Below are 14,821 nucleotides of genomic sequence, written 5' to 3'. Positions count from 1 at the left end.
TGCACATTTACTATAAATGGAGTAATATAATACATGATCTTTTGTGTCTGGCTTCTTTCGTTTACCATCATGTGTTCAAAGTTCATCCATGTTGTAGCAGGAATCAGTACTCCCTTCCTTCTTATGGCCGAATCGTGATCCATCATACGCATAGACCACCTTTTGTTTATCGTTGGCTGATGGACCTTCGGGTTGCTTCCACTTTTTGGCCTTTGTGAGCAACGTTGCTATGAAAATTCACATACAGGGGTACCTGGGTGGCTCAGCCGGTTGAGGGTCCGTCTATTGATTTTAGCTCAGGTCGCGATCTCACAGTTTGCAAGTTCGAGCCCCACATTGGGCTCCACGCTGACAGTGCGGAGCCTGCTTGGGATTCTCTCTCTCTCTCTGTCTGCCCCTCCTCCACATATGCCCTCTCTCTCTCTCCAAATAAATAAATGAACTTAAAAAAATTCACGTACAAGTTTTTGTGTAGACATGTGTTTTAACTTCTCTAAGGTACGTGCCTAGGAGTAGAATTGCCGTGTCACGTGGTAATGTTCTCTCTCGGTTTTTAAGTTTTTATTTAAACCCCAGGCAGTTAACACACAGTGTAGTATCAGTTCAAGTGTGCAATATATAGTGATTCAACACTTCCATACAGCACTCGCTGTTTATCATGACACGTGTACTCCTTAATCGCCACACCTGTTTCACACACACCCTCCCCCGCTCTGGCGACCATCAGTTTATTCTCTACAGCGAAGAATCTGTTTCATGGTTTGCCTCCCTCTGGTTTTTTCCCCCTTGCTCATTTGTTTTGTGTCTTAAATTCCACATACAAGTGAAATCATATGGTTATTTGTCCTTCTCTGACTGATTTCGCTTAGCATTATACTCTCAGCTCCATCCACATCATTGAAAAAGGCAAGATTTCATTCTTTTTGATGGCTGAGCAATATTCCATCACACACACACACACACACACACACACCCCACATCTTCTTTATCCACTCATCAGTTGGTGGACATTTGGGCTGTTTCCATAGTTTGGCTGTTGTTGATAGTGCTGCTGTAAACATCGGGGTGTGTGTATCCCTTCAAATCAGTATTTTTGTGTCCTTTGGGTAAATACCTAGTAGTGCAGTTGCTGAATTGTTAGGGTAGCTCTATCTTTGACTTTTTGAGGAACCTCCATACCGTTTTCCAGAGCGGCCGCACCAGTGTGCATTCCCACCAACGGTGTGGGAGGGTTTCCCTTTCTCCGCATCCTCGCCAACACCTGTTATTCCCTGTGTTGTTGATTTCCGCCGTTCTGACGGGTGGGAGGTGGTAACTCGCTGTGGTTTGGATTTGCACCCCCAAGGGTGAGGGCAACTGGTACCGTTCTCTTGTTTTTAAGGAACATTTGTCCTTGCAAATCCCGGTATCAGTTTCCTCATAAGCTTGATTTGACTGATACTTTATTTATACCAAATGGAGAGTTAAGATATTTTTCCTGCTAATGTCTCCCTATATTCATGATCTAATGTTAATTTAAAATTTTGACAACCTTCCCAAGCTAATCAGCTATGCAGGAAGAGGAAAAGTACAGAAAATGTGAAATGTGTATCCGTTTTTAAAAGCTACATCTGTTTTTAAGAGAAGTCACTGAGAGCTGTAGAGATTCAGAGACTTTAAAAACCAGGCCCTGGTAGTCTAGCTGAAAGAACAAGCATGGCTTTTCTAGAAGCTCGAGCTCCCGTGACCGAGTGTAAACCGAGGAGGCTGGGATGGGGTGCATTTTTAGGAGGCCAAGTTCACTGGGAGTGAAGAGCAGGGTTTCTCTTTCCAGTCACTGGAGTTCACAGTGCGGGTGACTTTTCTCGATTCTTGATCTTTTACCAACGAATCCCTTTTCCAATAGTGAATGTAAGCCTAACTGGAAACATAGAAACCGGTAAAGTATTTCAGGGGAATTTCACTGTCAACATTAGGTAAGAGTTTTCCAGTACAGTGAACTCACTTCAGCTTCAATTTTATTTTAAGAACCACGTCGAGAATGTTTGAATGTCGGACAGTTTCGGAGACTGATCAGGGCAAGAACGGTGTGGCATTGCTGGCAGGGCATCGCCCTGTACCTTAGTTTCCACTAACGGTAGAGTGAATCTTTCTACGAAGGTGGCCCCAGTCTCTGAACGTTAATAAAAATTTTATGAAAGGAGTTGAATTGGCAAAGAGATTCCAGAGAAGAAAACCACAGCTGTGGTCTGGTCCCGAAGGTCGTGCTGTGTTGGGGAAAGAGATGTCTTTGAAGACACTTGTCGACACGATGGATGTGGATTTAAACACTACCCTCCCCCACCCCAGTCTAAGAGTTTACTTTCAGTGATTCATCGTTGGGTGGTTACGATTCTTAAACATTTTTGCCAGAATCACAAATACTGAAAAAGTGAATTCTTAGCAAAGAGCCTCTCCTTCTAGACTAGATTCTTTGGTTTGTTTAATGGACTGAGCTTTGGAGGCTGGACATAATGCAAAAATGTATCTGCCACATTAGAATTTTCATTAGACCATAAGTAACAATGTGAAATGTGACAAAAGCTTCAATAGGTTAATGGACTTTCTCCCTCCCTCCCTCCCTCCCTCCCTCCCTCCCTCCCTCCCTTCTTTCTTTCTTTCTTTCTTTCTTTCTTTCTTTCTTTCTTCTTCTTTCTTTCTTCTTCTCTCTCTCTCTCTCTTTCTTTCTCTCTTTCTCTCTCCTTCCTTCCTTCCTTCCTTCCTTCCTTCCTTCCTTCCTTCTTGGCAGGGTGGTTAGCGCAGTGACAGGAACTTGGGCTCTGGAGTCACAGAGAGTTCTGGCACTTAATGGTAGTGCCATGCAGGGAGGTCACATCCCTGTTCTGTGAAATGTGGAAAACGACCACACCCTCAGAAGCTGGTTTTGGGACTAGAGGAGTTAACTCCTGTAAAACACCAAGGGTACTGCTTGCGCCCGTCTGTTGGGTATGAGCTCTGCAATTGTACGTTTCCCCCCTTGTCATGAAGCCTTACTCCCCAAACCATGAGGCCTCCTGTCTTGGAGCAGCACACACACCCTGTTCTCGCCCTTCTTCTGTGGGGTTAGGCAAACTCTGAGGTGTCTACCCCAAAATGACATCTCCTAATAAATACCCTATCCGAAATAGAAATCACGGATGTGCTTTTCAGGAAACGTCTTCACGAAGGCCCACACCGTGAGCCACTCTCCCTCTGGTCCCATTTTCTAGTCACACATGTTTTAAATAGAAAAGAGAAATTTGTCCTTTGGGGAAGACTGAGGTAGCCGTGTAGGCTTTGAGGCTGGAATTTGAAGGGCTAAGTGAACATCAAACTTGACTGTATAGACGTGGGAGCCGCTCAGCTGTATGGGAAATTGTACTTTGTGTGTTTGTATGAGGCTTCATAAAATATATCTGTATTGGTTACACGTCTTTTTTTTTCTTTTTATTTTTTAACGTTTATTTATTTTTGAGACAGAGAGAGACAGAGCATGAATGGGGGAGGGTCAGAGAGAGGGAGACACAGAATCTGAAACAGGCTCCAGGCTCTGAGCTGTCAGCACAGAGCCCGACGCGGGGCTCGAACTCACGGACCGGGAGATCATGACCTGAGCCGAAGTCGGACGCTTGACCGACTGAGCCACCCAGGCGCCCCTGATTACACGTCTTAACTTTAGTTTCCGAATCCTTTTTTGGGGGAGATAATTATTTTCACTTTTTAAAAAATTAGACTTTTTCTTTAGAAGTAATTTCAAACCTCCAGAAAATCTGTAAGAATGAGAATAGTACAAATAGTACCCATAGACCTTTTACCCAGATTTGCCAGTTGTGAACATTTACTCTCATTTGCTTCTCCTGTGATCTTTTGTTATCTCCGTGTGGTCTGTATGCAGATGCAAACGGTGTACAAGACATATACACTGTGTACATAATGTTTTTCTGAACTCTTTGAGAGGCAGCCACTTATATTATGGTTATTTACTTGTAAAAACTTCACTGTGTATTTCCTAAAAATAAGAACTATTCTCTTACATGATCCCAGTAATCGACATTAGTAAATTAAACATTGAGATACTACTTTAATCTATAGCCCGTATTGACCCACTTGACCCAATAATGTCCTTTATAGAATTTTTAATTTAAAAATGGCTTTTTTTCTACCTTAGAAGTATATGAATGTACAGAAAGTTCACATGACCCTCAGACAGTAAAACAGTGCTGTGGCCTCACCCTTTTGGGGAAAAATATATATAATATATACATTTATACATATATACACATAGAAGTACATATAAAATGTATAGTAGAACGTATTTCTACTAATTTTACTCTATTTTTAAAATTTTTCTTTATTTTTTTTAATGTTTATTTTTGAGAGAGAGAGAGAGCGTGCAAGTGGGGGAAGGGGCAGAGAGAGGGAGACACAGAATCCGAAGCACGCTCCAGGCTCCGAGCTGACTGTCAGCACAGATCCCGACGTGGGGCTCGAATTCGCAAATCATGAGATCATGACCTGAGCCGAAGTCAGAAGCTCTACTGACTGAGCCACCCAGGCACCCCTATTTATTTTTTATTTTACAGAGAGATCCTGTGAGCGGGGGAGAGGGCGAGAGAGGGAATCCTAAGCAGGCTCCACTCTCAGCGTGGAGTCTGAGGAGGGGCTTGACCCCATGACCCCGGGACCATGACCTGAGCCCACATCAGGAGTGGGGCACTCAACCAACTGAGCCACCCAGGCACCCCTAATTTTACTCTATGTTTTAGATAGAACTAGATTTCAGATAATTTTGTAGACAACTTGTTGACTTTTAATTGATCACAGATTGGCCAGGCATTTATGCTATTTGTACCCGGTTTGTTGAGGATGTATGTCAACTCAGACACCTAGATGAAGTAGCTTTGCCTCCTAGAATACCCACCCCTCTGATGGCATCCTGTCCTACACCATGAGAACTCCTGTGCGGTCTACTACTTGGATCTGAATCCTCTAACGGGCTGTCATTCTTGTTTGAATGTAGATCCCCCTTACCAGCTCTGGTGCCGTTCCTTACCTTGAATTCCTGTCCAGGTTCGGTGGGATGGACCTACATATAAATGTTATAAAGAGGTAAGTGGTTTCGTTTGCTCATATGAAAATGTGAATTATGGAATGATAAGAGAGAGGCTATGAGGTCATGAGAACTAATCAGGTCAACAGATATGTGTGGAAGATGAGTTGGTAGAGCTCGTCCATATAGAATTTAATGGAGTTAATCCTCAGTCAAACGTATATGTAGATGAGTCTTTAGTAGCCTCGACGTAGGATGCATTTTAGAACAAAAGAAATAATACTGTATTGGAAATGGAAACATAACAAATTAGGACAGTGCTAATATATATTATGTGCAGCGTACTTCAGGTTTGGAAATAATACATTTTAATTTTGAAGTAAAAATGTTAAGATGCAGAATTTAAATTTGTTCATTTTTATTTTATTTCTAACGTCTCTCATTCAAAAGCGATCATGTTTTAGGAGGTACAAATGAAATATTTTTTAAAGAGGTCCTTTGGATTCTGTAACTGTAGCATGTGCTTGGGGCTCGCTTACTTTACCTGCAAAAGGGGAGTGTTAGAGTATGAACTCTCATGTCTCTATCAGCTGGAACGTTCTTTGATTCGAGCATGTGATTCAGGAAAGGCCATTTGAGTAAAAAAAATTACTCAGATTATCTGACTCTAAATGAATAAACCTCATTTTCTCAGGAGTCGTGCAGTTGTAAGAGTTAAATCTGATCCTGAAGCATTAGCAAGTTTTGGTGTGATAGCTTTCCTGACGGAATCAGTCGTGGATGCAAGCGTAGGTGTAAGAAATCATGCAGCAGAGGGGAGGCAGAGCAGGGATTGTTCAATGGGCGTGAGTTTCAGAGACGTGGTGCACAACAGTGTGCATATACTTCACACTGGTGAACTGCACGCTTAAAAATGATTAAGGTGGGAAATTTTATGTTCGTTTTTTTTTGGTTTGTTTCTTTTGATTTTTTATCACAATTAAAAAAAAATCGGTGCAGGAACGCCAACACGAGTGACGAAGTATTAGCCCCTAGGTAGCCAGGGACTGCTCTGTGCTCTGTGTAGTTAATGGTCCGTAAGTGTTGGGCTGAGATCATCTCCAGATTTATTCAAACGAATGACTATTTGTTTTACAAATTGTATTTTGATGCTCCTAACCTAAAGCAGCCCCCATCTGTGATAAGGTCGCTGGGTAGACAGTCCCCTCATTTGAATGTTACTTGTTGGGAAAGCTAAACAACTAGAAAACCCGAAAGCAGGAGAGTTCTTTTTTTGTCTTTTGTTTTTGTTCCTTTAATTGTGAAACATCAGTCTAATAATTAGCTTGAGATGAAAAGGATCACAAGTTACTTCCTTAAATATAAAAGGCTAAATGTTTAAACTAAGTTTGAAAGGTTTAGCTGAAAACTGACTTAACCCGGGGGGCTGAATTTTCTTTGCTGTTGGAGACAGTGAATCGTAGCCAACAGAGATGCTCCCTCTGGTAATATGGTAGGGTATATCCATGAACGCACTTCCGCTGGAAACCACTAAACTGACTGATATAAGGTAAAACGTATACATGCATTTTCATTCATTAGTGAGCTGGCCAGAAAGCGAGGACTCCTTAGAGGCCAACATGAAATGAGACGAAAGCCAGCTTTTGCCCTGAGAGTATTAGCTAAATCCCGGTGGATGTGTGTTTCAGCTTGGTTGGCTATTTAGAGTGGAGGGGACAGGAGACACACTGAGGTGGAGGGACCCAACAGAAGACCAGTACATATAAAGTTAGGACACCTAAACCCTCATGTAAGCATAAGTTATAAATATAAATCTGCATCACAGAAGGGCACAACAAGGAAACCTACCTTTTCCCATGCTGCATTTGGGCAAAGCACAGTAAGTCAGTATTTATGCAAGTCTGTGCCTGAAATAATGCTACCTGTGTGGTCTGAGAAGTCTTAGGCTAGTAGTTCACTTAAAACTGGTCCTGGCCTGGGTGTGGCCTTCTGTAGAGGAATACATTTTCAACCTAGCCCTTAAAGAATTTCCACAAAGTGCCAAGTAATACCAGACCACACACACAAAATATTGAAAAATATGAAGAGACAAAGAATGAGGTTGGCAAACCAATAGAAGCAATGTCCCCTAGGATCAGATATCCAAGTGCTCGAAATACTGGAAGTATCAAATATAGAATCTAAAACTATTTTAGAATGTTCAGAAGAATGAAAGAATGGACTCAACATATAAATACGAAAGAAGAGGCCAAAAGGGAAAAAAAAAAAAAAGATTTGGAAAAGTACGGAGCAGAACTTCTGGTACTTGAAAGATGCAATAACAATTGTCGATATAAAATTCAGTGGCTGGGTGAAAGTCGTGGATTAAACACAGCCGAAGGGAGCATTAGTGGAGTGGAAAGTAGTTCCAAAGCAGTTATCCATGAAGGCCACCCAGAAAGACAAAGACAGATAAAGTATGGAGGACAGGTGTAAGAGACATGGTGGGGAGAAAGAGAAGGCCAAGAGATTTCTTACTGGATTTCCAGATACACAGGGAAAGGATAGGGAAGAGAGATATTGAAAAGGATGATGGCTGAGAAGCTTACGCCAGCCAAATGAAAAGAAACGCCTATGTAGACATGTCCCAGTGAAACTGCAGAGCAGCAGAATCGGAGAGAGGAGAGGAAAGGCAGCAAGAGGAGAAACCAGACTGGCCTAGGGGACCGACCATAGACTGAGACTGGTGTCCCTGGTTTGAAACAGTGGGAAGGCCTCTCCCATGCACGGGGAATAAAGTATTTGCCAGCCTAGGACCTGTAAGGTCTCTTTCTGTGGGAACACCGGGGCCCTTTTCGCTTCTTGCCATAGCATAAGCTCAAGCACTGATGTCAGGCCATGTGGAAAAGGGAGAAACACGTGTCCCCTCTGCCTGTGGTGTTCAAGGTCACCTTTCAACTAGATCCTTCCTTTGTACTACAAAGCATGCCTCTTACTTTTATACACACATGTAGTATGAAGGAACCCCTACAATTGGAGAAGGGCAAGTCGGGAGCCTTTGTGTTTGGCTCTAACTCTTGATTTGGGTGATTGTTAAGTAGGCATTTGCCTTAATTATAACTAAACTGTGAAAATACATATTCTTTTCTATCTATAAGTCATATTTCATAAACACAATGTAAAACTCAGTAAGTTCAAGAAACAGATTAGCTATAGCAGAATAAATAAGTGAACTGGAAGACCGGCCAGAAAAAAAACTTAGCCAGAAGGCAGCACAGAGTCACAGAAATGAAACTGGAACTCTGTGAAGATGGTAATGAGAGACGGGATGGGGTGATACCTGAAGGAGCAATGGCTGAGGACTTTCCAGAACCGAGCGAGGGTTCCATCCCGCTGACTCAGAAAGCCAAAGAAGTCCCGAGCAGGATTAAAGATGGGGGTGGGGGCGCAACTACCCCCAGACCGAGAGATCTTCCAAGAAGCCAGAGGGCAACAGCCAGACAAAAGTGACTTCTGAACAGCAACAGGGATGCCAGGGGAGTGAATTGACGATCACAGTGTCTGGAAAGAAAATCATTGCCATCTTAGAATTATATATAAAGGACATATCTTTCAGTATTTTCAGAATTGAAATAAAGACCTTGTAAAACAAAAATGGATCTGACCCCCCAGCAGATCCAGTGAAAGAACTTTAAAGGAGGGACTTTTTAGGTGGAAGGAAAACGCTCCTGGCTGGACAGTTAGAGGCGATGCAGGAAAGAGTGAAGGGCAAAAAGGACAGTGAGTGTGCAGTTGGATCCAAACACCCGCTGACCCGAGGAAGCACTAAGGGCTAAGAGTAACGATGGCTTTGGGAATTTAAAAACAGAAGAGAATTAAAATACATGACAGTAGCAATATATACACAGAGAAGGAGGGACTAGCATAAAATGTCCTCGAGTTGTTACCTTGTCCAGCAGGAAGATGAGAAATCTTGATTAACCTTAGACTTTGAAAGATGTGCAGGTTATAATTTCCAGAACAACTGTCACAAGATTAAACATGGAGTGTTCAGAGGCAAACAAGTGGATGGAATCCCAAAAATGGGATTAACCGAAAGAAGGCAGGAAGCCCGCAGAATAGGGCAGAACCAATAAAAATCCCAAATGTATTGGCGATTGTAATAAGTGTTCCACTTAAAAGGCACAGATTGTCTGACTAGGTAACAAATAATAAACTCCACTAAGAGAAAAACCTAGACAGGCTTACAGAAAGGTTACAAAGTGAAAGGGTTTCAAGACCTACCATTCCGAGAAACACTAAAGAAAGAGGGCGCCACTAAGTTAATAGCTGATAATAAGCTGTGTTCTCCTGAAGCAGACAGAAAGATGGAGTTCAGGGGTGCAAGACGCGGTGTAGGGGAGACAGCTGTGAAGGGAAGAGGGCCAGAGAGGAGTTGGGCCCAGGAGCTGCCCTGCGGACTGGAGAGGGAGGGAGGGAGGAAGGGGGAGATGGGGAGCAAGTTCGCACCCGGCTCCAGGGACACCGGGCTCCGGGGACACCCCCGCTGCTCCATTTCTCCAGCTGACGGTGGGTACACAGGCATTTGTCTGTTTTTGTTCTTTAAGTCTGAAACGTATCTTCAAAATAGTGTTTTGTGTCTCTTCCGATACATAATTAAGACATGAAAAATATTGCATTTAATATAGAACCATAAGTCTCGATTCCTGGCGAGTTTCCCTGTTGAAGTTGGGCACTTACGCCTCCCAGCCTCAGTTTCCTCCAACGTAAAATGAAGTTAATTTCTGCTGGAAATGCTCCAACGTCTTCTGCTTACCCCGGTATGAAGTCCATTATCATGGCCACAGCACCGCAGAGCTGGCATCCATTTCCATCCCTGCACTCACCCGTGTCCCCTGTCCTGCCGGGCGGGCTCTGGTCTCCATGGCCACCGCCAGTAGCAAAGCTGGGACGTGCCGAGTTCCGGCCCCCTCGGCCTCATGCCGCTGTGTCCTCCCTTTGCTTTGTCCAGAGAGCTTTTCCTTCAAGTGGATCGTTCCTGGCTTCTCTGCTTGTAGGTTTCCGTCGGATTGTTCCAAAGAGGGGCTCTGAAGTAGTTGATAGATACGTGGATAATGTGAGAGAGAAAACAGTTAATAAAAGCAGATCGAGCCACGGGGATGGTACAGACATACGTCCACCACGAGGTCCTTTACAGCGTGGCAAAGAGTGCCCCTGGAGTGGACTGGGGACCCCTTAGAGGTCAGAACACAGGACTGCAGCAGAGGGGTGCGATGTGGGGTGTGACCCGGCACCTCCACTTCTCCAGCCATGACCTTCGTCTCCCTCAGTCTCTTTGTCTGCAAACCAGGACGATCATGGCCCCTGACCCACAGTCGTCGTGAGGATTAAATCAGATGGGGCTCGCCGTAGGAAGTGCTCAGGAAGTGTCATCTTTAATTGCTTAGTTCCCACACTACCTGGGAGGAATAAATGCTAGATTTCATTTTATGGATGAGGAAACCGAGGCACGGAGAAGCTAGGGACTTGGTCCAGGTCTACGCTGCTGGCAGATGGCAGTGTGTAAGAAATACCTCGCGCTTATAAATATATAATTTGGAAATCCTTATAATTTTGATCTCTGCATGCCCTACATAAGCATTTATTTGGTTAAAACATGTTAACAAAAAGTCTTTATTTTTATTTTTAAGGGGAGGTGGGAATGAAATGAATTGCAGTCGGACAGTAAAAGAACTTGAAATCCAAGTAGGAGAAAAGGTAATAGAGATCTTTTAAAATTCTTCCCCCGACCCTTTGTCAAAAGTATTGTCAGCAGAGGTAGATGAAGCAGAATGGGCCACATCTTGCTGTCTGCACTCTCCCGTCAGAGCCGTCTGACAAATAGATCCGATAACAAGCCCGTGTGAGAGCTTGCATTCAGACGGCCTCGGATGGCGTCTCTTCGGATGAGTGACACCAACAGGGAGTCCTGGAATATGAGTCACTTTTGTAGTAACTTTAGATCCTCAGTATTAGGGCTGCCCTTTCTGGATTTGTCGAGGACTGAAGCAAGGATCTCTTTGGAAAGAGAAAACTACTGCTTTTCAGCAGCAAATGCCAATTAAGAGCAGCATGGCAAAGATAACTGGTGAAACCCAAAGTGGCATATATTTAAGTATTGAGTAACTTTGCCACAGAAGCTACTACATGTGTTTAGGAGAGGAGCATATAGCTTTGCTCCTTCCTGTTTGCTGATTATGGTTGGACATTGTCGCGTACGGCTAGGGAGGGAGGAGACGTGCGTGGCTTCCCGGGGTTGGAATCGGACCCCTTTTAAAATGCATTTGAGCCTGTCAGTTACACAAGCAGTTTGAGAATCATGATTTAATTCACCCGGTTCAATATGTTGGTTTGAAATGTGACAAATCTTCTTTCCTTTTTGAACCTTCTGGGATTTTCATACATTTCAAAATTAAAAAATCGCCAGAAATCCACAAAATGTTTGTCTGAATTTCCCTGGCTGAAGCCACCGACGCCAGAAAGTTCATCTTAATGTGACATTTTTTAGCATTACATACTCCTAAAAATCTGGTTTCACTATAGTCTATATTAGTAAGAACCCTGGCGTAATTATCTGCTTCTGCTATTGTGGTTCATTTGTTATTCTGTAAGAGATACATAATATGATTGGTATCATTTATGGCACGCCTTTAATTTGTCTCTTCATAAGCTGTGTTAATCATGAAATACTCCTGGGAAAGTCAACCGTTTGTCAGAATCATCATATCAACATAAACACCATCGTGGATCAAAAATACAGCATTTCAGGGGCGCCTGGGTGGCTCAGTTGGTTGAGCATCCGACTGTTGATTTCAGCTCAGGTCATGATCTCACTGTTGGTGAGAAAATAAATAAATAAACATTAAAAAAAAAATACAGCATTTCAGCGAGCGCAGCGCGTATGGACCTAGGCCGGGATTGGAAATTACCAACAATAAGGCCTCGCCGAGGAAAGCCACAAGGGACCCTTGATCTAATTCCTCTGTTATCTCAACCCCCTCCCTCTTATCCTAACAGTGGGGGGAGCCCTCCCACTGGTTAGGAGCGAGTTAATCAGTGGGCTTGCACAGTGCAGCTTTCAAGCAACTTCTGGGGAAAAGGCCGAGGAGGGGTGATTGCAGAAGCGCTAAATCCCTGGGTGGCTCGGGGAGTTCTCTGCCATGCATGCTGGCCAGCGTCCACCGCACCCCAGTTCTACCTGGGGCCCCGACTCTGGGCAGGCAGGTGGAGTAGGACAAGACTGATCTGGGGACTGTTAAAAAACAAAAAACAAAAAACAACTCAACCGAGTAAATGTGAAGATCTAATTGGCTTTATTAAGCCATTCGTGAATTGAACAGCATCCCCAGGAAGCGAAGGAGAGAGGAGCTGCAAGGAGGTGGATTTTATTGGGAGGGGGGCGGGGCAAGAAGCTGTTAGCGAAGGGAAAGAGAGGATTGTTTCAGGCCAGGTCACCTTCCCTGGGGCGAAGGACAAGGGTCTTATTAGGTGGATCACCTCACCTGTCTTTGGGAGAGGGAGGAATAGGGAGGGCCCACGAGACAGATGACCTCAACCGTGCTGGCCGGTAAATTCCAGATTGATTGGCTTCAAATTCCAGTCCTGGAGAAGCTGAAACTTCAAATAAGTCTTGGTTTGCTCTGCTGAGGACAAGGGACTCCATCGAGTGCCTGTGGCTTTCTTTTTAACAGGACCGGTCGGCTCTGGGTTTCCATCTTGGAGCTTTGCCACTCACCAGCGGCCTTGACAAGTCTTTATCACTGGCTTTCCCTTAGCGGGGATAACAGCACCACCTTGAAGTATAACTGAGCTCAAGGGGTTCGCCGCTTAGGGTGCGTCAAACTGAACACAGCCCAAGGAAATGTTGAAAGCAAAGAGCTTTGCGTTACCTGTTACAAGTAAGGAGACAGGGAGATAGTTCTCAAAGCGCCGTCTCCCTGTGGGGTTAGTACAGGAAGCTTTCATTCCGTGTGTCGAGGACAGGGGCAGGAGCTGACGGAGGCACTTTTGGTTCAGTGGGACACACCAGCATGTCAGCATGCTAGGGTGTGTACATCGTATGTTTAAAAAAATGGCGGAAAGCTCTGCCTGTGGGAGGGGATCTTAGTATTCTAAGGAGCGGAAGGTAACTTCAGGGCAACTTGGGGGGGGGCTTCTGCACCGGTCCTCGGCTCCATCCAGCTCATACTGGCTCTAGCAGGGGGCTCTCTGGTGAGGCGTCTAGCTGGATGTCTTCTTGGCCGGACCTGTTGGCTCCGCAGAACAAAACACATCCTTCCCTTCTTCCCTTCTGCTGGTAGCTTTTCTCCCTCCTATTTGAGTAACTTCCCGTGGCATCCTGGTTCCCAGAAGTGCTGTTGTGTGCCTTACAGATACCCGGTGTGTAAAGCACCTGGAACAGTTGGACAAGGCCAGCTATCACTGTCTCATTATTACGGCAGCTGCCGTTGAAGGATAGACAGGAACACCAGCGGACCTCATCCCTTCCCACCCACTCCCAAAATAAACAGAACCAAATATCCTCACCTGTTAGCCATGTGCAGTAGCGTATTTCCAGTTAAGACTGTTGTCCTGCAAATGGCCCCCACAGGAGCGCTGGTGGCTGCGATGAATGCCTGGGAGGTTTTTTTATTTTTATTTTTATATGTAACTTATTGTCAAATTGGTTTCCATGCAACACCCAGTGCTCATCCCAACTACCTGGGAGTTATGAAAAACAGGGTCTCTTTAGACATGTGTTGTCACTGCCGGGTGATCTATATGGTTTGGGAGAGCTCATTATTTTGTTTTAAATATAAGTCCACATGGCTTGCCAGAGCCGAGAATGTGTGCAAGTAAGTGTCTCTGAATTTTGGGAGCCAGAATTTTGCTAACTGTGTGTGTGGTCTAGCCTTCCTAAGCCGACAGATAGTTAGCAGTCAGGGCCCCAAACTGACTGAACCCCAGTGCTTGTGTTTCCTCATCGTTTCCCCTGCAGCGAGCTTGGTCTGATGGCTGGTTCCTCGGCCTTTCCCTTCTTCATGGGCACTTTGACCCTCCAACAGGTGTTTACATTCCCGCTCGTTGTCGAGTTGAGCCCTTGGGCTCTCTGAGCCCTGTTTTCTCCATCAGTCACGGGGTGGGATAGGGCGGGCCAGACTGGATGATTCCCAGGTCCCGTGTCTCCGTCTTCTGGTGAGCGTGATCCATGGCTTCACGGGAAGAGGTTGCCGTCTGACCCCGGCGGGCCCTGTGTGTGGGAGAAGAGAAGCTGTGTTAGCCCAGGTGGTCCTCAGGGCGTCACATTCTGGCTCCGGCTGGTCCCGGTCCCCTGATGGCGCTGCACTGGGTCCTACCCGGTAGGGGCTCTGAGTCCTGTGCTTTCCTTCCTTGCTCTCACTCCCTCGATCCTTGCTTTTCATTTGGTCGCAGATACGTTCTTTCCTTTGCGCCTCTTCTGTGCCATGACTTGGCATCTGCTTGACGGGTCCTTGAGGTCTCTGGTCTACTCAATTCCCTGCTCTCATAGTCTCCTAGGGAAGCAGAGGCATTTAGCGGGAATCAGGCACACCTGGCCTGAACCAACCCTGATTACTTCCTGGGGGTGTGGCCTGACTCCCTCCCCTGAAGCCTGGGGCCACCAGAGGGTAGCTCTCGGAACAAAAATGGGAAATGGAGGGTTTTGTTAGAAGGAGAAGGGAATAGGGGCCAGGGGATTTGCAGAAGGGGACCAACAGCACCCGCTTCAGCCTGCTGCCGAAAGGATCCCGCCGCCCC

General features: G+C 45.1%; 1 protein-coding gene across 1 annotated transcript in view; it reads left to right on the top strand.

The window, feature by feature from the left end:
- The window catches only part of EFCAB6 (EF-hand calcium binding domain 6), a 225,418-nt gene that overhangs the window by 39,521 nt on the left and 171,076 nt on the right, over positions 1–14,821 (top strand). Inside the window, exons 6-7 of the mRNA XM_030322319.1 lie at positions 5,018–5,106; positions 10,717–10,783. Coding sequence (XP_030178179.1) covers positions 5,018–5,106; positions 10,717–10,783 — 156 coding nt within the window. The remainder of the gene's footprint in view (positions 1–5,017; positions 5,107–10,716; positions 10,784–14,821) is intronic.

This window comes from Lynx canadensis, chromosome B4 (genome assembly GCF_007474595.2).
Source record: "Lynx canadensis isolate LIC74 chromosome B4, mLynCan4.pri.v2, whole genome shotgun sequence".
Taxonomy (NCBI): domain Eukaryota; kingdom Metazoa; phylum Chordata; class Mammalia; order Carnivora; family Felidae; genus Lynx; species Lynx canadensis.
The sequence above is the reverse complement of the archived record's forward strand: the minus strand, read 5'-3'. Positions and strand labels throughout refer to the sequence as shown.